The sequence below is a fragment of the Prionailurus bengalensis genome, chromosome B1 (assembly GCF_016509475.1).
Source record: "Prionailurus bengalensis isolate Pbe53 chromosome B1, Fcat_Pben_1.1_paternal_pri, whole genome shotgun sequence".
Classification (NCBI taxonomy): Eukaryota; Metazoa; Chordata; class Mammalia; order Carnivora; family Felidae; genus Prionailurus; species Prionailurus bengalensis.
Window position 1 is genome coordinate 25,953,505 of NC_057344.1, and position 24,249 is coordinate 25,977,753.

Below are 24,249 nucleotides of genomic sequence, written 5' to 3' on the forward strand. Positions count from 1 at the left end.
GATTCTCTCTCTCTCTCTCTCTCTCTCTCTCTCTCTCTCTCTCTCTCTCTCCCTCTCTGCCCCTCCCCCGCTCATGCTTTCTCTTTCAAAATAAACTTTAAAACCAAAAAATATTGAGTGAAGGTCTGCTGGATTTTTTTTTTTTTTAACAGCCATTTGACAAAGGGGTAAAGTGATCCCATGGTGACGTAGTGAAGTCGGAGTCCAGACTTCACTGCATCCGCAGAAGTGTCCCCAGGCCGGGGCGCGGGGCCAGGAGTGTACCGACTGCAGGAAGAAACCTGGAGGACTTGAGGAGGACGGGGGGCGGGGGGACGGCGTGGGCAATGACAGCCGCAGTCTTTCTTATTTAGATATTTTATATATATATTACATCCAAGTATGACAGTCGTTTGTACCATTTCCCAGGGGAGACAGATGTTCCCAAGGCCAGGCAGGGTGCAAGGGGGGGAGTGGGGGGAGGCGCGGGCAGGGGAGCGGGCGGCTGAAGGGCGGGGCTGGGGGGCCGCGCTCACAGAAGCTGCAGGAGCTTCAGGGACTGGAGGAGCGCCCCCGGCTCGGCCGCCGCCAGATACTGGCAGCACAGCCAGTCCTCCAGCTCCACCCCGCGCCTGCGGTCCGCCGCCCGCTCGGCAAACTTCATCATCATCAGGGCGCGCTTCATGTCGATCCAGTTGTGCAGCGTGCCGCACAGCACCTCCTCCGACGTGCCCGGCTGCTCCACCAGCTCCCGCCGCGGCCCCCACAGCAGGCACTGCAGCACCCGCTTGGCCTCGCCGATGCGGATGCGCTTGATGGGGTCGGCCTCTAGCAGCAGGTGCGCGAGCTGCTGCAGGCCGGGCGAGTAGAGGGACAGCGCGGGCAGCGGGGGCAGGTCCTCCTGCCGGTAGTCCTGTTCCCGCAGCCGCGCCCGCACCTCGAACGGGTTGGGCTGGTGGAGCAGCTCATAAATGAGGATGCCCGTCTGGAACTCATCGAACTTGCGGTACTGCGAGGCAGACACGATCTCGGGGGCCAGCCGGGCCTGGCTCTTCTTCTGCTGCAGGTTGGTGGTGCCGCCTGGCTTCTGCTTGGCCTTCAGGAAGTTGCTGATGATGAGCCGCGGCAGGTACTTCTCACTGGGCACCCCCTGGCAGGCGGGGGTGGGGGCGGGGGCGGCGGCGGCCTCGAGAGAGGCAGAGGGGCACGCTGCGGGAGCCCCAGCCGGGGAAGGGGATGGGGCGGCGGGAGAGGCGCCGGGGGAGGCCTGGGGGGAGCAGTGCACCAGCAGCAGGTTCTCCAGGCACAGGTCCCGGTGGATGATCCCGTGCTCCTTCAGATGCTCCAGCCCGTTGCAAAGCTGCAGGAGCAGGAAGCACACGCGCCGCTCGTAAACCTCAGGCTCAGACTGATGGCTGGAGGCGGAGTCCCGCACAAAGTCAGAGGCCGTCTGGTGGGGCACCTCGGGGGTGATGACCACCACGCAGTCCTGCTCCTGGGCAGGCGGGTGTGACGGGGGTGCAGGCAGAGGGTCCTTGGGTGCGTCAGGAGAGGTGAGCATGCTGGAGGGCACCGAGGCAACAAAGTGGCCGCAGTCCTGCTGGATGTTGAAGTGCACGGGCACAGAAGGGCTGCAGTAAGGGGCTGCTTTGGGCTCAGGGGTCTTGCAGATCTGCGGGCGAAAGGCAAACTCAGGTCAACGGTGGAATCCATCATCCTCAACAAACGGTGTTGGGACCTTTCGGATAGCCGCTTGCAAAAAGGAGAAGTAAACCCTTACACCAGACACACAAATTGCCTCAACGTGGATCACACTTAGGTGTAAGAGCCCCATATATACGTTTTAGAAGGAAATCCAGGGCAGACTGTTTCAGACTTTAGGCTGGGCAAAGATTTCCCAGATGCCACACCAAAAGCATGGTCCATAAGGGAAAAAAAAGTCGGTAATTATCAAAATCCTAAGATACCATTAAGAAAAGGAAAAGACAAGTCATAGGCTGGAGAAAATATGTACAAAACACCTATCTGATGAATAATTTTTAAGTAAAATTTAACAAAAAACTCTTACAACGCAGTAAGAGAATGATAAACTACCCAATCAAAAGTGGACAAACTATATTAAGAGGAATTTTACCAAAGAAATACGTAAATGGCCACAAGCACAGTAGTCACTGGGGAGGGGTACCTGGGTGGCTCATTCGGCTGAGCGTCCGACTTCGGCTCTGGTCATGATCCATCAGTTTGTGAGTTTGAGCCCCGAGTCGGGCTCGCTGCTCTCAGCACAGAGCCTGCCTCAGATCCTCTGTACCCCCCCACTCTCTGCCCCTCCCCTGCTTGTGCTTTCTCTCTCTCAAAACTAAATATTTTTTTTTTTAAGTAGTCACTGGGGAGATGCAAATCAAAGCCACAGTGAGGTATCACTTGACGCCCACTCAAATGTCTATAACAAGAATGACAGACAGTAACAAGTGTCCATGAGGATGCAGAGAAATGGGAGCCCTCCTACATTGTTGGTGGCGTATAAAATGGTGCCATCACTTTGGAACACAGTTTGGCAATTTCTTTAAGAGTTAAACATAACATGACGACATGATACAGCAGGAGTGGGGCTCCCGCAGGACAACGTGGCACCCTATCAGTAGGAACACATCTGTCTGCCCCTAGTGTGTGCTAGAGAAATTCTCAGGAAACCAGACAAGCGTTTACACAGGCAGTCAACCTTAATCCGCATTCCTTGCGCCCTACAGCGGCCACCTGACCACGGACGTGTTTGGCCGCTGGGGCGCTTTGCTCCCTTCTTGGGGAATCTCAGGGACAGAAGCAGGTCCTTCTAGGCTGTGGCCAAACTCCCTGAGACTGCCCTAGTTTCCAGATCCAGGTAAAGGTGCAATGTTGGTTGCTGGCACGGCTTGGCGAGCCAGCCGTTTTATTGGAGCTGCTACATGGAAGCCACGCACCTCCTTCCGAGGATGAGTCAGAGAGAAAACAGAGGGCTCTCCAGGGCGAGGGATGCCAACCCACGGCACCCTCTGAACACCCTATTATTGTAGGAATAAACAAGCAGATGAGCTGGAGCTCCTCTGGGGAATCCCCATGACCATCGCTCTCCGGCCTCTTTAACATCTTGTATTAAGACAGCACCAGCCACCGAGGATCTTTAGCCATGGCTCTTCTGGCTGCCACGCAGCTGCTCAAGCCAGACGTAATGGCCCTCTGTCAGGCCTCATTTTCCCCATAATTACAAGGAAAGGGACAGAAGATGGGCTGTGGTCTCCCCTCTCAAAAGGATACAGTGCATCCTCAGCCATGCGGTATAGGAAGGTGAGGATCGGTGTAGTAATCCTGCAAAGAAAGGCACCTCGCATCTGCCTAGAACATATCATCCCTCGAGCAATCCAAAATAACCCTTCAGGCTGCCGCGGTGCCACACGCGAGTGATTACAGCAGCGTTTACAAAGCGCCACATTGCTAACAGGTGACGTTTTCAGGGGTTCTGCTGCAAGCATCTTTTCACAGGCATTTATTTAGATTGCAGCTATACAAACCTTCTTCTCAGCCTGAAACCTGAAATAAGAGAGTCCAGCCTCTGAGGAAACTTTTAAAATGATAATTAGGGGGTGAAGGGAGGCAACACATTAGTAATCTCTCCATTACAGAGGTAAAACAGAAGTAAAACGTAAGTGCATTTTCCCCCAGACATTGCTTCCTAATACACTAACAAAAATGATTCTGGAACACGCATCTAAAGGGCATTGTTGTGGACTCCCCACTGTAGCCCACCCAACTGTATTTGGTTTTTACACGGCAGTCTTCTGAAACACTATTAAACGAAAGGGAATGTGTAGCCTTCAAAATGTAGTCTCGCATATAGATGCCAGCCACTGTTTATGGCACTGTCTGCTGTGCCTTCTGTGGCTATGTGGGCCACGCATTGCTGAGGTCGGGGTCACTCCCTTCCCCGTGAGAGCTTCTCCACCACAACACACACCTACCAAACTCTTGCACGTGAGGCACTGCCTACTAAGCATTTTTCACACAGTGTCTCATTAAATCTCAGACAACCCGATGAGACAGGATGAGGTAGACGCTGCTACAGAAGAGGAAACAGAGGCTTCGAGGGGTTAAATTATTTGCCCAAGATTGTACAAGGGAGAAATCTCCAGGAGTCAAAAGTATGGGCGTGGAAGTGAAAAAGACCCTGGCTTAAATACGAACTCGAACTCGGCAAACCCTGGCAAGTTACAATCGATTCTTGTTATTTTGCAGTAGTTCTGTTAAGTAGCCACAAACACGGAATGAGCGAATACTGAACCACTGCTCCTAGGGGAAATATAGGGCGAAGTTCTTGCAAGCGTCTGTTGGTAACATTTTTTACCAACTGTCCAACACATAACCTTGCTTTGTGTGTGTTTCTATTTAAAGACGCCTTATTAGTAGATACTGTGGATTCATGAACACAGAACTCCCGCAGATGGCACTGGAACTCACGCCTAAACGAAGCTCACCTAACACTCCCCCAAAGGCACATGACAGCCTTCTTGTGCTCACGACCACTAGGCAGGACTTCAGCGCTCAGCTCGGTCAATCCCAACAGTGAAATCATCAACACAAGGCACAAAAATGTGAAGAACGAGACAACGAAGAGACCACAAAAAGGACACCTGTTGACAGGGGAGAACCGAAACAAGAAGCCAGAGCCTTGCCTTGTTCTGCCTTGGCTGGGAATTCACATGTCTGGTGACCCAAGTCTCCCCCTACTCTGTGCATTTCCAGGGACCACAAAAGGGCCACAAATTATGATTTGGGGTTACAAACGAATGTTAACAAGTGAATTCAAAAATACGGAATCCACAAATAGCGAGGATCCACCTTATTTATCTCAGTCTATTTTCTCCTCTGCAGTCCGGGCAGCGATAGGTCCTTTCTCCCAGGGCCACTGTGAACAGCCAGGGACACAACTCAGGTGTGGCTCTCAACACAGTGACTAGCCCACAGTGAGCTGGAGAAGGTTGCTATGGTGACCGCTCTGCTGGTCTGGCTGTAGCCATGTGGTGAGGCAATCCAGAGCTGGCTTGCCAGTTACTGTACAAACCTGGGGGCTGCAGCTGTCCAGGGCCTGGGAAGGGTTTCCAAGGATTCCTTTTCTCAAGGGTGTCAAAGGCCTAGGCCCAGCAAATACCACTGACAGTTTGCACAGAGATGTAAATGAAGGAGCAGAATAAATGGGGACAGGGCTGGATGCATTTTAAAATCGGCGAGCTAGTCCTCTGTCAGGACCCCCCTGCCCCCGATCTGAGAGTCAGTATAGTGCAAAGGTGGGGGTGCCCCCTGCGGTCGTTTCACAGTGCGGGATGGTGGGTGCGGGTAGAGGAAGGGGGGAGGACAGGGAGGCTCCTCCACCCTCACCCCCTCCATTTCATTTTCAGGGAGTCTGAGCTTGGGATCTGGTGCAAGACCACACAAACCTTTGGTTCAGCTCAAATTTCAAACGTTTTGCTGAGCCAAGTCTCACTTTCAACTTTGGAGCCACAGCCTCGTTCGTGGTTAAAAATCTGGGCTAAGTCACGTTCTTTAAATAAAGAAGGCCCAGCTGGCTTAACACAAGTCCCTAATTACCGAACTGGAGTCCTAGTTGACCGAGGAATAAAGCAGCTTCTAAAACTCACACACAGCTGATGATTTTTCCCCCCCACCACATAGTCAAGGAGCAGGGCTACAAGAGCTGGCTTTAATCTCCTGGCTGCTGCAGGGCGCTGAGCCCATAAACGGAGGGCCTGGCATTTAGTGCGAGCAGGTGCGAGCCTGCTTTTGTTAATGGGGACTCGCGAGCAAGGCTCGCGCTTACCAGGCACAGATGACATGAGCTCAGCGCCGGAGCGGTGGCGTGGGCGGGGAGACCGCTCCGTCCCTCGGATTCCAGATGACTGTATTCCGTCTAGACTGCAGCGCTAATGAAGTACAACAGCTGCACGTGGGAAACGATGTTCTGAGAGCCCCCGCCCCACAATTACCAGGGCCAGGCACACTTGCGAATCGGTATTGTTGTTCCCCAGATTCTGAACACTGGATGCTCTTCTCCAGATTTCCTTTTCATATGTTACAGAGATGGTCCTTGGGCTGCCATGTCTCCGGCAGAGTCAAATAGGACACCTGGGACTCTCTTCCTTAGAGGACTGGGGCCTCGTGTCCCCACTTCCTCATAGCTTACATTTCTAATGAAATGAGGAACAATGCTTGTTTTTAACCTCCGCCAGGAAAGCCAGATTTTCTGCATTGTTCTTCAGAGAATGTGGCTAATTCTTCATTGTTCCAGGAGGTCCTAGATCCAAGCTGCACATGACAATCACTTAAAAATATAAAAACCACAGGCGCCTGGGTGGCTCAGTCAGTTAGGTATCCACTCTTGGTTTGGGCTCAGGTCATGGTCTCACGGTTTGAGAGTTCGAGCCCCGCATTGGGCTCTGTGCTGACAGCAGAGAACTCTCTCTCCCTCTGCCCCTCCCCTGCTCTCTGTCTCTCGTGTGTGCTCTGTCACTCTCTCTCTCTCTCAAAATAAATAAATAAACTAAAAAATATATGTGAAAACCAGAACCCTTTACCCCAAGGTTCTGATCAGTGGCCACCTAGCTCCTTAGTTCCCAGAGCAGGATGACATCACTTTCCACCCCAAGGCAGAAGGGAGCAAGCTGCTTCCACGAGGTCCTTCCTTCCTCAAAATGGAGAGGCACTGAATGAACCCAGTTCCAGCCCCAGGAGCCAGGTGACAGTAGCTGATGCCCTTGACCTCAGGGAGGGCAAGGGAAGGCTGGCTCACTGATTACCTCCTCAGGTTCCCTGGGGCTAGCAAAAGCAAAGAACCTCCTGTAAGACACCTCCAGCCCTCAGGCTTCGAGGAGCTCACATTTCCATTCCTTTCATTGTTTGGGTCCACACCCTGGATCTGGGCCAACAAAGAGGACCAGAAAGCCTGGCTTCTCAAGTTCAGCTCACTGGAGAGTGCACTCACTTTCCCTCTACTGGATGGATACAGCACCATCCGAACAGGAAGGGGAACACTGGGATTGTTTCTTTTTTGTTTTTCACTGTGCTTGGGGAGTGGCAGAGCAGGATCACTTACTAAGATGGGTTTTGATAGAAAGAGACAGTGAAGTTCAAGAAATCGACAGACTCTCAGTTCAGCATGTTTGTATTTTCTTCCATCTGGTGCTTGCCATCTTAGCCACAACCCCCCTAGTCTTTTGGGACCTTGATTCTGGATAATTGATTGTATTCGTATAGCCGTACTGGCCTCTTCACCCCCAGTTTTTTCATCGTAAGGCAGCAAATAATTATATATGGCCCCCTGAACCTATAAATCAGGGGTTACTAATCTATTTTTTTTCAATGTTTATTTATTTATTTTGGGACAGAGAGAGACAGAGCATAAACGGGGGAGGGGCAGAGAGAGAGGGAGACACAGAATCAGAAACAGGCTCCAGGCTCTGAGCCATCAGCCCAGGGCCCGATGTGGGGCTCGAACTCACGGACCGCGAGATCGTGACCTGGCTGAAGTCGGACGCTTAACCGACTGCGCCACCCAGGCGCCCCAACTAATCTATTTTTTATGGTGCTATCACCAAGTTGTTAAAAGAAAAATCTCAAAGTACAAAATTCATTGAAATTTTCCTTGGTTAATAGTCATAATATTAAAAACTTTTTTTAAAATTTTTATTTATTTTTGAGAGACAGAGAGACAGAGTGCGAGTGGGGGAGGGGCAGAGAGAGAGAGAGGGAGACACAGAACCCGAAGCAGGCTCCAGGCTCTGAGCCGTCAGCGCAGAGCCCGATGCGGGGCCCGAACTCACAAACCATGAGATCATGACCTGAGCTGAAGTCGGATGCTTAACCGACTGAGTCACCCAGGTGTCCCGAATTATCATAATATTTTTTTTTTTAATTTTTTTTTTCAACGTTTATTTATTTTTGGGACAGAGAGAGACAGAGCATGAATGGGGGAGGGGCAGAGAGAGAGGGAGACACAGAATCGGAAACAGGCTCCAGGCTCTGAGCCATCAGCCCAGAGCCCGACGCGGGGCTCGAACTCGCGGACTGCAAGATCGTGACCCGGCTGAAGTCGGACGCTTAACCGACTGCGCCACCCAGGCGCCCCTATCATAATATTTTTAAAAACTCCACTGGTAAGCAGGAAACCACCCTGCCTCCCCAGGCCATTTCATGTTAGATCAGTATTTGCATTTTTTTCTGACTGGAAATAAAAGATCTTGGGACAGGTGATGGCACAAAAAAAAAAAAAAAAAAAAAAAGAGCTCATTGTTCCCCTCCTCACTACCCGCAAAAGCTTGCATTTATAGAAGAGCTACAGGACCGCCAGGTATTCAGGGGACACCAAAAGATGAGAAAAAAGGCCACATGGAAGGAACGGAATGTGGGTGCAGACGGCTCGACCAGCTTGCAGGGAGCTGCACCTTGAGAGAGCGGTGGGGGATGGTGGCAACGGCCCTGAGCTGGTGGCAAAAATTAAAGAGCTGTGTTACTTGAACTAGTCACTTCACTTCTCTGAACTCCATTTCCCTTAAGGGACAGGATGGTAGGAGAGGTGTAGCAGGCAAGCCAAAGCAGCATTCTGATCCATCGCAGCCACCCGCCACCGCCAGCTGTGGGCAGCTAAATCATTTTGCGCCTCAGATTCCCCATCTATAAAACCTATCTGCCCTGTGAGGATGTGAGGTCATGTAGTTAATGCACCCGAGAGTCCTGTTGCATACTGAATGCTTCATCGATGTAGTTACTCTGTGTTCAAGATCACGCCTAGGTCCACCTCCCTCTCCAGCTATCTAGCATTTGAAGAACAGTATCTTCATTGTCCATCCCTCTGACTGGATCATACCATAAGGAACTTTATGTCCCGGGCCAGGCTGAGGGTGAAATCGGTGAGCACGGGTGCTCACAGTAAACGCAGGCATCAAGCCTGCGCCTGAAGCCCGGACAGGTGAAAGGACTTGCTCCAAAGGCTGTCCTGCCACAACCAGGACCAGCTGGTTGCACTGCAGAATAGGAGCAGGGGGTGGGGCGATACCTACTTTCACAGCAGGGGGCGGGGCAGCACCTACTTTCACAGCAAGGGGGAGGGGCGGTACCTACTTTCACCGCGTAGGTGCTGCCAGGGTCCTCGGAGCAGGTGGCACAATAATAGATGGCGTCCCCCGAGTCACAACAGGGCCTGTTACAGGTCAGTTTGAAGAGTGACCAGTTATTCTCGTTGAAGTGCAGCTCCTTTTTCTGGCCGCCCATGAAGAGGTCCTCACACTTGGCTGCGAGGCGGACCAGGGACTGGGCATAGAGGCCCCCCAACTTGGCATAGGTGCCCTCCTTGCTGCTGATGCTGCCCAGGAGGCTGTGGAGCTGCAGCTGGGTGCTGCCGGTGGAGGCCTGGCTGGACACGCTCAGCTGGGAGGCCGAGGGGACCCCTTTGCACTGGAGGCTGGGGCTCCCGAAGCCGCTCTGGCCACCCGCCAGCCCTGGTGCCGGCACCCAGTGGCCGTTGCCTTTGAAAGTTTTCTCCAGGGGCTCAGAAGAGGAGAAGATATGATGGTGGCGGCTCCCGGGGCTCGAGGAGTAGCTGAAGTGGGACTCTTCGTGGGCACAGACGTTGGTTTCCGAGTGGCTGAGGTTCAGCTTGGGACTTGCTGTTCTTGGCTTGGGGGAGCCTTGGGTCCAGAAGAAGCCATCAGGCGAAGAGGCCGCTCGGCTCACTAACTTCTTCTGGGGGAGAGGCGGGGGCTGTAGGGGGCCGCTGGGGGACACATCCTCAGTGGAGCCCGAAGGAAATGGAACAGGAGCAAAGAGTTTCTTCCCGCTGCTGGTGGGGGAGTGCGCTGGCTCAGAGGAAGGGCCTGAAATTGAGAAACAGCAACAATCAGGCTAAGAGGCCTACGCCACTCAGTTCCAGGGCCCTGCGGTCACAGAAATTGATTTTACTTGTTATTTATTTCTAAGAGATGACATATGCACAATGAACACAATTCAAAATGCAAAAAAGGTATCCGGCGCCTTTGAAGTCAGCCTCCTACCTTAGCACCCAGTGCCCCTCATCAGAGGAAGCCACACTGGCAATTTCCAGGGATCCTTCTGAAGATTTGCCAAACAACCCAGACAAATGCACATGCACACGTTTACACAAAGGAGATATTTTACATCAGATGTGCAGATCTATCTAATTCTTTTTAATAACAATCCCATCATATACCATCCATGTGCAAGTATCAGGATTTATTTAACCAGTCCCCTCCTGATGGACACTTAGCTTGTTTCCAATATTTTGCAAACAATGCCTGCAACAACAAACTTGAACACGTATTTTGAATGGATTTTTTAAAAGTCAGGTTTATAGAGAGTACAATTGACCCACAATAAAAACAATAAAAACACCCTGGTTGCCTTGGGGGGCTGGTATGTGATTTTATAAATGAAGAAACAGATCTTAAGGGAAAGCAAGTCCTTTCTAGACGCCAGTTCCCAGAGTGGGGCATGTGAATGCTGAACCTGACGGGGGTGAGGGACGGGGATGGCCTCAGCCCCCCACCCCAAACTGCACAGAACATGGGGACATTCAGAAATGTCATAGACAGTGAGCTGAGGGCCAGTCTAGACAGGGCAATGACTGGACTTCACTCTTTGTATCAACGTATGAATGAAATGGAGGTTTCAAACCAATGAAATAAGAGTTTGGGTAAAAATATTCAGGGAAGAAGGCATGGCCATTGGGGACAGAAAACAGCAAACTGAAATAGAACTCATTTCTTTCATTCTGAGAACTGACTGGAGGATGTCCCCACTATTTTGATAAAAGCTTCTAGGGAAATAACAGGAGCGTTAACTGTCTTCACAGGTCCTAAAATGCATCCTAGTATCCCAAGGGTTAAAATGTAAGCGAACTACGGGTCTGACATTCAAGAACCTAGGTAGGCACTAATGACACCTGCCGCTCACTGAGTTCATCGAGCTATGTCATCCTAAGAGCAGGGCATGCAGTGTCCCTCTGTGCCTCTCCCCACCTCAGCAGCATGACTGGAACGCAAGAGCTACAACAAACACATAGGTCCCAGGCAAATAGCAAAAGGCCCCAAAGGAAAGCAAAGTGTTAGTTTTGTGTTGATGCACATGATCTTTCTGGCGCGGCTCCTGAATAGTTAACGATTTTCTTTGCCCACACAGAGTTGCCCTCTGCTTTCTCCAACCAAAGTGCGGACTTCCAGAATGGACCCCCAAGGAACAAACACGGGCACCAAGCCCCACAGACCAACACGGGGTCTCCTTACTTTGGGGTATCCCCTAGGGAGGAGGCTTCCTCTCGCGAGCAAGGTGACAGACCACGTCATCAGGGCTCTAGGTGAGCCCACTGACATCCAGGCCCAGCCTCACTGACGAGAGCAGTGTCCATGAGTGACCGCAGGGGCCTCCTGTCTAGTACACGGCAAGGCGGTCGGGCCCCACACCGACACCTCCCTCCCCTAGCTCCGCTATCGCTCTCATGGGACCCGGGAGAAAGCACAATGCTGCTCACGCTCCCACATCTGCAGGAGGCAAACTCTTGCTTCCCAGTGGTTTTCCAAGATCGCAGTTAAGTTTTCCCTCCCACCTCACCCCTGCATTGCTAATGACGGGCGGGGCGCCTGCCAGCAAGGCTGAATGAGGGATTTATACCCTTCCAGGCCAGACTGATTATAAACCAAGCAGCAGCGGCACAGTCGGGCCAGGCAACTTTACACACCCGTGTATTTTCCCCTCACGGTCTGAAAGGGGACTGGCGAGAGCCAGCCAGCCGGAGGACGGGAGACCCTGATCGCAGCAGGTTCTGGATCCCTGGGGTCTATGGGTTCCCCCCCACTCTCCCCAAGAGGCTTTTCTGCTCCCAAGGGTGCAGTCAGCAGTGGGGGTGGATGAAGGCTAGGGCTGCACAGTCATTTCGTCTCCATCCTCCCTTTAGCAGAGGCTGAGAGAACGGGGAGCACCGATGACCAGCTGCTGGACTGCAAAACGGAGGAATAAGACCCCTTGTATACGGGGCTCTCAAAGGACACTAAGCCTCAGCCACCAAGTACCCAGGGGATGAGCAAGAGGGTGACTGAGTGGAAACAGGTCCATTTCCCGACTTTTCTGCATTTTGGACGGCAGAAGTCTGCGACCATCAATCTGATTCTCCATTTGTTATCAACAGGCAGAAGATGGAAGACGAGGGGAGGCAGGGGAGTGTGATCAGAGCCTCTGGTCAATACTCCTTCTATTTCTAACTTTATTTATTTATTGCATGAGAGAGAGAGAGAGAGAGAGAGAGAGAGAGAGAGAGAGAGAGAACACGCAGGGGAGGGGCAGAGAGAGAGAGAGAAGGCTCCTGTCAGCACAGAGCCCGATGCAGGGCTCGAACTCATAAAACGTGAGATCATGAGCTGAGCCAAACAAGAGTTGGACGCTCAGCTGACTGACCACCCAGGCACCACTCTGGTCAATGCTTTAATCAGTGCCTCCAGTGACCGGCACAGCCTGCCGACAGTGAGGACTCCTTCCGGTCCCCAGTCCCCGGGTAGTTTCTGACAAATCAGTTTTTTGGCTAGTCGCCTCTTTAAGCCTTGCGCTTACTTCCCCATTCTTATTGGTTTGCCTTCCCTGTATGGCCATGACGCCTGCAACATGTCCTTTTCTGCCTCTCCCTGTGACCTAGGGGTGGACAGCGGGATGAACCCCTAACTAGCTGTTGCCCTCACTGGGCTGAGTTTCCTCATTTAAAAATTTACCAGATCGTACCACAGTGAAGGTCCCTTCCAGCATGAATAGTCCACAATTTCAGCTACTCTCTCCATTTTCAACTTCTTCCAGCAGGCATTTTGTCTCAAAGCTGCCCCTCAAATAAAAATACCTCTAGGCAGATAGCTCTCCTGCTTCTCTCGCTCTAACTCCCTCAGCTGCCCCTGGTTAACTTTCCAACCTATAAGGGTAGCAGGAATTAAAAAAAAAAAAAAAAAAAAGTCTGTAACACTTCTTATTCCCTAGATCGCCAGAGGGAATCAGGAGGTTCTGCTCTCACACCAAAAATAACTTGTGTGTGTGTTCAGGCAGTTGGAAGGAAGTGATTTTCTCCTTTATCCAATGGGTGTTCTCTTGCTTTCCTGTGGGAACTGCGTTAGTCAGCGGCTTTGATCAGATCTATAGGTAAATCTGGCAAGGAGTTCTGGGTATTAGGTGGAGTGTGGTTCCTTCTCCTTTATTTCTTAGCTGCTGTGTGTTTGGTCACCCAACAATCACTGCACAAAGCCCGTCCTAATTAGAGGACAGCAGGGCCTGAGAGGGCTCCCCCACCCCACCCGTCCCCAGCAGGAAGGGCTACAGTTACCCAAACCTCACCCAGGGAAGTGAGGCTCACCTCAAATGTGCACTTTACGCATATAATTGGGCCTTATGTACACATATTGTGATTCTGAGGTAAAAAAAAAAAAAAAAATGCCTAGTTCTGTAACGGGCACAGCTCCTTCCGACCTGAGGCGTCCTTTTTAACTTAGTTTCTTAAAATGTTTCTTTCAGTTCGGAACCACAGCTGGTGAGGAGACCAAACTTCACCCTGATAGCCTCTGGGCACCTCAGGATCACGTAACAGCTCAGCCCGTCGCATTCTTAGGGCTACTCTGAAAGGGGTCAGCATGTGGCCCTTGTCAATGAAACTGATTTCTCCACCATGGGACAAGAGGTACCTCCTTTCTATGGGACCAGAGGGCACCCCTAAAGCCCCACTCTGCTTCTACCGTTTTCTTTACTCTTACATGGAGCACTTCCTCCGAAACATGGCTGGAGGTAACACAGCAGCTGGATTCTCACTACAGTTGACCCTTGAACATGGGCTCAGAACGTGTAGGTCCGCTTATAGGTGGTTTTTGTGTTTTGTTTTTTTTTCTGATAAATACAGTACGGTAAGGGTATTTTCTCTTCCTTATGATTTTCTTTTCTCTAGCTCACCTTGTGGTAAGAACGCAGTATATAATACACACAGAGTACAAAATCAGCCTATGTTATCAGGCTTCTGGTCAACTATTAGCAGTTACGTTTCTTTAATTTTTTTTTTTAACCTTTATTTATTTTTGAGACAGAGAGAGACAGAGCACGGGTCTGACAGAGACAGGGTCAGAGAGAGGGAGACACAGAATCTGAAACAGGCGGTTCTGAGCTGTCAGCACAGAGCCGAACGCGGGTTTCAAACTCACGGACCGCGAGATCACCACCTGAGCCAAAGTCGGACGCTTAACCGACTGAGCCACCCAGGCGCCCCATCAGTTACGTTTCTAATAGAAGCTACTAAAGCCGTGGATTGTTGACTGTGCGGAGGGGGCTGGTGACCCAACCCCTCTGTTTTTCCCAGGGTCAACTGTATTTGTAGCAGCCACCACACTCTGCATTTAGAAGAAGAGCCAGAAAGAAGAGGGAAAAAATATGTCTTGACACCTAAAATAGTTGCAAAATCCACAGGCAAACCACTGGTTCAGAAAAATGTGCCTAAAGAAAATGCTGAAAAACTCTGGCCAACAGCCCATATTCTCAGGACTTAGATTCAACAGCAGTGAGAAGAATTCAAATATATCCTGGTTTTATGCTGGTGTTAGATCACCCTGTTTCCAAATTCTGGCTTACAATTAAGAGTGTAAGAAAGGGTGAGAATGGAAAATACTTTTCTGGGAAGTTTGCCTCCATCGTAGTTACATCATTGGTAGGTTTTTAAATGACTTTTCGTGCTAATAGGGCCAGAGAGCTCCAAACCCCAGTTCCTAAGTTTTTCTTCCAATTGCCAATTCTGCATACAAAGCCCGGAGCCCATCATAGAGAAGAACACCTCTGTCTCTCTTCAGTGTGTGTTTCAGAGAAGAGAAAGCGTTTCTGGTGGGGAAACTACACATCGCATATGGTACACTGGGTGGGATCTTAAAAAGACCGAGGAGAAAGTATACTAGTTTGCTGCCATTATATTTAGAAAGCAGACAAGAAATCAGGATTTCAATGGTCAGGATAAACAGCCCAGGCAGAAATGCAGGCCAGAAGTTCAAATGTAGCACTGTGATGTTTTCTTTATTATAGAGTCCTCTCTTTTTTCTGGCTTTTAATAGGCACTTTCATTGTTCTCCACGGCCAAAATGAGAGGTAAGCTTATGGAGGAAGTGGGCAGTCCAGTTTTGAGCTGTGTGAATGAGGCTGTTTGGCTCCCTTAGTGCACAGCTCTGCCTTCTGACAGCAGCCGGCCAGAGCAAATGTGGCGCGGAGGGCAGATACCCCACCGAGCTCCAAATTCTTAGCTTTTGGGTCTGGCTCTTCTCCCACTGCGGGTAAGGTAAAGTAAATGGAATCTTCTTTTGTTTGAAAAACATGGAGTGTTCTATGGATCTTGTTTTTTTTTTAAATGAGGATATAGATCATTGGCTGGAAATGGCTGTACAGAGTTATCCATTCAGTCAGTCAATATTTCCTGAGCACCTACTAACTGCAAGGCATAGGGAACAAAGCAGATGGAAAAAACCTCTCCTACAGCCCGTGGCCTTGTTCAAAGAAAGCCATCTATGTGGACACCTTGCCACTGGTGCCCAGGAAGTGGCACCCTTTCAGATTTCTGCCAAACCCACTCTTCTTACCCCAGGAGACATGAGGTGGGTGGCAGAGGGGATGTTCTAGCCTCACATGTAGCTTTTTCCTCCAAAGAAAAACTGTGCAAACTCTTGTTTGATCACACAATCAGACAGGCTCAACATTAAATGTTAAAAAAAAAAAAAAAAGGCAGCGAAGTATTCCTTCAGAAGGAACCCTGGCTCTCTCAAGAAGGTAAACATGGCCTGAAAATGGAAACAGATTCTCAACATTCCACAACTGGAAGGAAAACGTGGCATTGGTGAGGAGCCTCTCCGGAACACTTGATCATCCCGAGAAACAATAATCAAGATGTGAATGCGATTTACACGTAAAACAGGAGAAGCACTGTCTCTCAGCTTGGAAAACGGGCCCATGGAAAACGTTCCGTGCCAACAGCCCAAGCGTGGCTCCAGAACCCTGCCTTCAGGTCGCCTGTGAGAACACAATCATTTGGGGTTGTCTTCCAAATTAACAGTAAAATTAGAAGTTAGTTCAAACCACTTTCACATGCTGTTGATGGAAGCATAAATTGACATTTTACGGGATAATTTGGGAACATCTATTTAAAATGCATATAGGTTTTGACTTATCAATTCCACTTCTTTTTTTTTTAAAGCTTATTTATTTATTTTGTGTGTGAGAGAGAGTGCGCGTGTGCATGCATGTGCAAGTGGGGGAGGGGCATAAAGACGGGGAGAGAGAGAATCCCAAGGAGACTCCACACTCAGCACCGAATCCAGTGTGGGACTCGATCCCATGACCCTGAGATCAGGACCTGAGCTGAAATCAAGAGTCAGACCCTTCACCAACTGAGCCACCCAGATGCCCCTTCTTCTTCTAAGAATTTATCTTTCAGATATGTTCACCAAATTATCTCACCAAAGTATGTTACGGGATCTTACTGGAGACTGGTAATGAAAATCACCTAAATATGCATTGTTAAGAGAGGGGTTTAACGAATTCACACAAGGACAAAATATACAGCATTTTAAAAAAATGAGGTAAATTTAGAGGTTCTGATTGGAAAGACTTCAAGATACATTAAGTATAACAATGTGTCAAATTGAAGTTTATGATATTTTAAAACTACGGATAAAAATTTCTGAGAGGACATAGAAAAATATGCTCAAAGCATGTCAAAGGTGGGAGCTGGGATAGGAGGCGTCTGATGACTTTGACTTTGCCTGTCATATCTTGCCCTGGCGTGTGAATTTTTATCATAGACACATACTGACTTTAGTGACATAATAATATATATTTTAAAATTCAGTTTGGGGCACCTGGGTGGCTCACTCGGTTAAGAGTCCGACTCTTAATTTTGGCTCAGGTCATGATCTCATGATTCATGGGATCAATGAGCTGACATCGCAGAGCCTGCTTGGGGTTCTCTCTCTCCCTCTCGCTCCCTCTCTCTCAGCCCCTCCTCTACTGGCTCTCTAGCTCTCTCTCAAAATAAATAAATAAGCACTAAAAAAAAATTTTTTTTAATTCCGTTTACAAGAAATAGTTTAAACTAAAACAAAGCTTCACTTTCGTGATATTGTATGGGCTCAGGCCACAGACAATCTTAAAAACGGAGGATCTTTTCCTTTGGGATAGCTTCTTCGTCCTTCACTAACAAATCTCCCTGAACAGAACCCGTGACTCAGTCTGTCTCCAGGGGCGTGGGGGATGAGGAGGGCCTAACCGTGTGAGGGCAAAACACCAAATGTAATATATTAGACCGAACCCACCAGTTTAGGATCCAGTGTTCTGGCAGCCAGAAACAATAATAGCCAGAAGACACTATTTTCAGCTGGGGAGTTTTAGATGCCTTTTCAGGGCTGCTTTTTTCTTCTTACAGAGACTCAGGTAACAGCCTGAGTAGGGGAGCAAATGCTCGGTGAAGGTCAGGCTGTCACTCCTTCTGACTGATGTCTGATCTTTGTGGACTTACTGCCTCTCCTCCTGACAGATCCGCCCTCCCCTCCCCACCCACTTCCCCGGCTTGATTTTTCCCCACAGCACTTCCTGCCATCTGACACGCCAGCTACTGTAGCCCTTTATCTTCCTCATTGTCCATCTCTCCCCACTGGAATGTGACAGAAAGAACTGGGCAGGTTTGGTGACTGCGGTATGTTCAACATCTAAAGCTGTGCCCAGCAGCACAAGCCTTGGATTTGACAAATAATCTACCAAATCAAGGACGCTATTAATGGGTATATTTAAAAAATCCTCTTGGCATCATTACTAAGAAAAACAAGCTGACTACTGTCAAGATTATAGTAAAACCTTGGTTTGCAAGCGTAATTTGTTCGGAAAACGTGCTTACAATCCAAAGCATTCGGATATCAAAGCGGATCTCAAGAACCACTGGCTCCCTTGTGATCATGTGACATTTGGCGTCCCGTACTACTTGTATTGCAAGACATCACTTGTCTATCAAGTTAAGAATTTTTCGAAATGTTTGCTCGTCTTGCAGAACACTCACAGAACAAGTTACCCACAATCCAAGGCTTTCCTGTATTTCGTTAACTTGGCTGTATCTCTGGTTTGCCAGTTATAAAAATACCAACACTGACCTGGCACATATCTTCATGTGAATTTACACCTATATTCGCTGTAGTTAGACCTCTTATCTGTTGCTTGTGCCAACAGTTTCAATCCAAGAGAGCACTCTCTAATCTCCCGGACTGTGGGGACCTAGCCTCCGTGATGCCTCTTAAACTGTGCAACCAAATTATAATGTTATCCTAAATCCAAAAGTTAAATAATCTTAATGTGCCATTGGGTTTGTCTATTTAAAAGGGAGCAATTGGGGGCACCTGGGTGACTCAGTCGGTTAAGCGTCCGACTTCAGCTCAGGTCGTGATCTCACGGTTCAGGGATTTGAGCCCTGCGTTGAGCTCTGTGCTGACAGCTCGGAGCCTGGAGCCTGCTTCAGATTCTGTGTCTCCCTCTCTCTGCCCCTCGCCCCCCCCCCATTTGTGCTCTGTCTCTCTCAAAACTAAATAAACATTAAAAAAAATTAACAGGAATCATTTAAAGCCCAAGAGTCTTCCGATGACTTTCTTTCTCTCTTCTTTTTTCTTTCTCTCTCTTTCTTTCTTTCTTTCTTTCTTTCTTTCTTTCTTTCTTTCTTTCTTTCTTTCTTTCTTTCTTTCTTTCTTTCTTTCACTTTCTGATGACCATTTGTGATGACTGTCTAGCTGAGCATTTTGCCTCCCATCTATTCACTACAGATGATCTCTTGGCAACATCCATGGATCTGTCCTGACACATGCAGTTTGTCCCTCCCAAACTGAGCATAAACCAAACAACTGCTTAGACGGATTTTTCCTGCCACTGAGTTGACTCACTGTTCAACTGAATTGCCCATATGGACAAATGGGATAACAGATGTGCTTTGAGAAGTATGAGATGCCTCAGAAGCACAAAGAGGTGAAATGAATCTTGATATAAAAATATACAATTTAGACAAACTGGTTTCCAAAATGCAACAAAGTTATAGATTCCAGCTATGTTTGCTCTTCTTATAAAATCTATTATTATTATTTGCCACAAAACCCAAATAGTCGAAAACTAACTTTAACCACTAACTCTGATAAGCTTCTGAGAAATTTACATACTCTGTTAGGATACGCTCTGGAATGACTTTGTCCTCAACTCACTTTACTGCAGATATAAATAGCCTGCGGAATGCATCTTTTTCATTAGCGAATTCTTCCTGACAAACCAAGTAGTCTAATGATATCTTTTGACTTCATATATAATATTAGAGGAGTAGACACTACATTCTGGTCTCCAGGAACTTCAGCTTGAACGAACTCTACCTCTCTTATTTAGCTCCCCTCTTTCAGCTGCAATATTAGCCACAAAAGGCGTGATGGGTAAATATTTCAATATTAGTTTTATAAGGTAAAAGTGAGTAAGAATTCATGGGACTGAAAGATGACTGTCCAGGAACAGATCTACAGCAAGCCGCCTTGGTTAACGAGGAGAAGCAGACTGAGAGCTTCTTACATTTCATGGCCAGAGAGACAGAGAGACACAGAAAGAAGAGAGAGAGAGAAAGAATAGAGAGAGAAGGTGTTGGTCTCTTGCCAGCTGCAAAGCATGGTCTGGGGTACAGAGCCATCCGCAGGAGCAGCAAATAGAAATGGTTCACTCTAAGGACCCAGGGTACATACTTTTCGTTGATCTAGGAATCCAAGTTTTGAAGTGCATTTCCATTGCAGAACAGGTTCATGATAAAAGAAGAACCATGAAAATACATTCATTTGGATTAGAAAATGCCCGAGTTAGGTGTCGCCACTGTATTCCTAATCCCCAATGGCTCCGTATTTCCCACTTCTTCCTTAACCTACAAAGCTCTTTCCTCCCTCTCCCTCATCAGTTCTAATCGCACTTGAGACATGAGCTCAAGTGCCATCTTCTCCAAGCAACTTCCCTGAACGCTTCCTCAACCCTCACTGACTCCTTTCTCTTCTGGAAGCCTTGAGAGCATTCATGTTCTGGGAAGCCCAATCTCCTAGCTTAGACAAGCCACCCATGTGTCATGTGTTTTTAGTCTTGTCTCCCTAGCTAGACCTTCAGAGTCCTGAGAGCAAGAGTCATGATTTGCTGGTTCTGAGAAGCCACGTACCCAGGTAGTTCGGGAGAGTTCACATCAAGGCGAGCTGGCTGGTGGCCAGCGGGGGGCTCCAACGTACACTGCTCCCTCAGAATCACCCATCGTCCCCCAGAAAGCACGTCAGGGCACAGGGTCCAATGGTTCACGTGCCCCGCCCAGCCCTCTGTGGAATAATCCACCTCGTAGAATTTTTGCACAATGGGATGGGAAAAGGGAAAAGATGAAATCCCAGGAAAATCTGCAGAAAAAGGAAAGCCTCTTTTGCTATGTCCCACCTAATCGAGATTAAGATATTTCCTGTTTTTAAGTCTGAGCTTTCAGAAGTTTCCCATAAGAACACACCACAGGCTGACTTATGACACATGCTTCAGTGTTAGCAGTACTCATCTCTCAGATGGAAAATTGTTAGTGATCATGAATTCATGACGGAAACCTCGACTCCAAAATTGCCTACTGGGAAGAAATGTGTCCACAGGAGCGAGAAAGGCCGTCGTGTTAGCACATGTCGAAACGTCACACGCTAAAGGAGTTTAAGAGAAATGCAGCAGAGGACACACACACACACACACACACACACACACACACAATGTCTAAATAATGAGAGGTTTTACTATTACCTGTCCCAACTACAGAAACACAAGACTTCCTTCTGAGGAATATGCCCAATCGGGACATACCCACATTACTACGCCTAAGAGCTTTATCCAGGGAGTGGGATGGACAGTAGACTAATGAAGCCTCCGTGCTTTAATACAACAAACATTTATGCAAGCACCCGCTGTGTCCAAGTAAGCGTGTGCATGTGTGTGTGCAATCATGCACGTAAAAGGGCAAACGAGCTGCGGGAGGGGGAGAAAGAAGGACAGAGAGAGAGAGAAGCACAGAGGGTGAAAACTTGTGGTTGGCATGTACCTAATCCCCTGAGAAGCAATCCCGAGGACAGAAATGGAGAGCAGACCTATATATAAATGGCTTATCACCCAAGGAATCAGGAGTCTTTCAATATGCTTTCACCTTGAGCTTCCTCCGCCTCGTTCCACAGGGATGCAATGTATGTAAGTAGAAAGGGCAGCACGGGACGAGGCACCTTGTCCTGTATTCAAGAGAGAATTAATGCCCACTGCTCCTCGGTGGAGTCTACCTCATGGGGAAAACAGGACGGAGACAGTGGGTCTAGTTCAGCCATTCCAAATCCTGGCAGCAAGCTGAGGGCTAGCCTTCCAGACTTGGGAGAATCTAAGCCTCCCCAGCAAGGTGGAGTCTGTTACCTCCATCGCTGCAGGTCCTGGAGTCCGAGGCCAGGCTGTCCGTGGAACCCGTGGTGAAGCTGACGTGGACGCCTCTGCAGGGAGGGCTGAGGCTCTCTGCGGAGCCCTGGCTCACTTTTTCCAAATCAGAGCTACTCTTGTTCATCTTTAAAAGATGCCTGGAAGAGGCAAGAACACACAGTAAAAGCAATTAGTTTGGTTTCCATTCAAAAACCAGTCCGATGGATCATGAACCTACTATGTTCCTGAAGCCTGATAATACCAGCAAGCTTTGAAAAAATGATTCTGGGAAGGGAGAACACGGACCCTTTTGGAACTTTATGCACATGAATGGTAGGAGATTGCTCCAGTGTAGTTAGGAGGAGTGAGTCTATGAAATTGAGACAAATGCCAAAATCATGATTTGGGAGGAACTGCCATCGTATTCTTTGCCCCGTCTACCAAAACATTTATGTCACCTACTGTACGGTGTATAACATCTCTACAGAGAAAAAACCGAACACGATCACACAAATCAATGTCTGGAGATATACTGAGATTGGATAGTTTGTGCAAGATCACAGGATAAGCGAATTGCAAATTGGGATTAACGACGTGGGATTTCTTTCTGCCTGGTGCTCTCCTGACATAGCTTCAAAGGGTCTAGTTTGTTCCTTGGAATCAAGGAAAACTTTGTATCAATGTAACCAGACCTCTAGTGTGATCCTCAGAAACATGTTAACATAACCTTTCTTCCTGAAGTACAGAATCTGCCCTTAGGCTTTCTATGAAATCTTTTGTTGCATCTCTGAAGACACCGTGACCAACAAATCAGGGACAGGAACACCAAGTCCAAGAAAAAAATTACTTGCCTCGGAGAAAACACTGCCATTATCAGATAGAGTGGTGTACCTTATTGATTTCTCCTTCCCCCTTTTCCAAGGACTACATGAATATTCACTCTGACCTGACATTTTCGCCACAAAGTGAGGCAGGCCACAATCAATCCGGCTCTTTCCCTGTAGGTGGTAACCCAGATTTGTCTGAACTGGTATTTCCTGATGACATTCCTGTTCCCACTCCGGCAGATCTATATCTCGATATCTGCTGCAGGAAATATACAATGCAGTATTGATTTGGCATCAGAACCGCCTTATTTCATGCACATGACCTTACAGTCAAGAATTTATTGATTGTTCTTTGTGCTCAACATCTCCAGGCCCTGAATTAGTCTTCACAGTCACTGGGATCCCTTGCTTATTACCAGAAAGTTTAGAGAAAGTCTGTTAGCCACCATGAAAATACTCGCCAGGAACATGTCCTTCTCCACACCTCCAATTCTTAGAGCCACAGTAAAAACCTTTTTAAAGCTGTCAAGTGTAGTTGTTTTGCTTTTGTGGTTTTTTTTAGTGTTTATTTTTGAGATACAGAGAGACAGAGAAACAGAGCATGAGCTGGGGAGGAGAAGAGAGAGAGGGAGACCCAGAATCGGAAGCAGGCTCCAGGCTCCGAGCTGTCAGCACAGAGCCTGACGTGGGGCTCAAACCCACAAACCACGAGATCATGACCTGGGCCGAAGTCAGACGCTTAACCAACTGAGCCACCCAGGCGCCCCTGTCAAGTGTAGCTGTGACAGTGATGGCAAAGGTTGCAACTAATAATATTGCTTACATTTTAATGTCACTGTAGGGATCTGGGAAATATCAGATCTTTAGGAAGTGCTGTGGCAGTAGATTATCTTTATTTTACCCTCTGGCAAAATAAAATCATAGAAAAGTTTTGTCAATTGTTTCTATTCTCATCAAATCTCAATAATGACTTTTGCAGATGATGCCTAGCTACAAAGTTGTGAGTAATGACAACTCCTCGGTCTAAGAGTGAAGCCAAGTAGGCGGCAACACAACTACCCTGCCCCCCTCCAAAATGGCCTCTGGAGTCCCTCGGTTCTCAGGCCCAGAGAATTGCCAAGGGAGAAATTCCAGCACCAGAGCTGCTGAGCTGGCAAAACTCCCCATTCTACAAACTTAGAAAAACACTGAATGAAATGTATATAAAGAGATAAAACTAAAAAATACATAAATGTGTGAGTGTACAGACACACACACACACACACACACACACACACACACACACACACAGTTATTTATAGCAAAGCACCGAGAGGAAGAAAAATGCTGGGGTGCCAGATCAAAGAGGGAACTCAATACCAGAACAGTGCAAGGGATACTTCAACAAAGTGCGTTTGCTGTAGGTTCTGGAAGATGCTCTTTATGAGGTTAAGGAAGTGTATTTCTCTTCCAAGTTATCTAAAGTTTTATATTCTAAATCATTTACAGTTATCAGATTTTAGCAAATGCTTTTTCTACATGTACAAAAAAGGCAAACTGTTTCCTCCTTTATTCTGTTAATGTGATGATTTACATTAACAGCTCTTCTTAAATGAACCCACGCTTGCACACTTTGTATAAACTTATTTTAGTACACATTGCTGGATTCTTTTTACAAATATTTCACTTAGGATTTTTACACTTACATTCAAATGTGAGGTTAGCTCATAATTTTTCTTTCCTATACTGTTCGTAACTAGTACAAAAGTATAAAGGTTAGCTTAGAATCATAAAATGAGTTGGGTAACTTTCTTTTTCTCAATCACCTTGCGTAGTTTATAGAAGATAGGGATTGTGTGCTCCTTGAAAGATTACTGAAACTTGCCTATAAAACCATCTAGACCTGGTTGGACTCTAAGTGGGTCAG

General features: G+C 48.1%; 1 protein-coding gene across 2 annotated transcripts in view; it reads right to left on the reverse strand.

Annotated features, from left to right (window-relative positions):
• Positions 1-341: 341 nt before the first annotated feature.
• The window catches only part of PRAG1 (PEAK1 related, kinase-activating pseudokinase 1), a 51,677-nt gene continuing 27,769 nt past the window's right edge, over positions 342-24,249 (reverse strand). For both annotated transcript variants that reach the window (XM_043560486.1, XM_043560495.1), the window contains 3 exons: positions 21,517-21,674; positions 9,121-9,872; positions 342-1,651 (listed from right to left, as the gene is read on the reverse strand). In XM_043560486.1, coding sequence (XP_043416421.1) covers positions 512-1,651; positions 9,121-9,872; positions 21,517-21,674 — 2,050 coding nt within the window. In that variant the 3' untranslated portion in view covers positions 342-511. The remainder of the gene's footprint in view (positions 1,652-9,120; positions 9,873-21,516; positions 21,675-24,249) is intronic.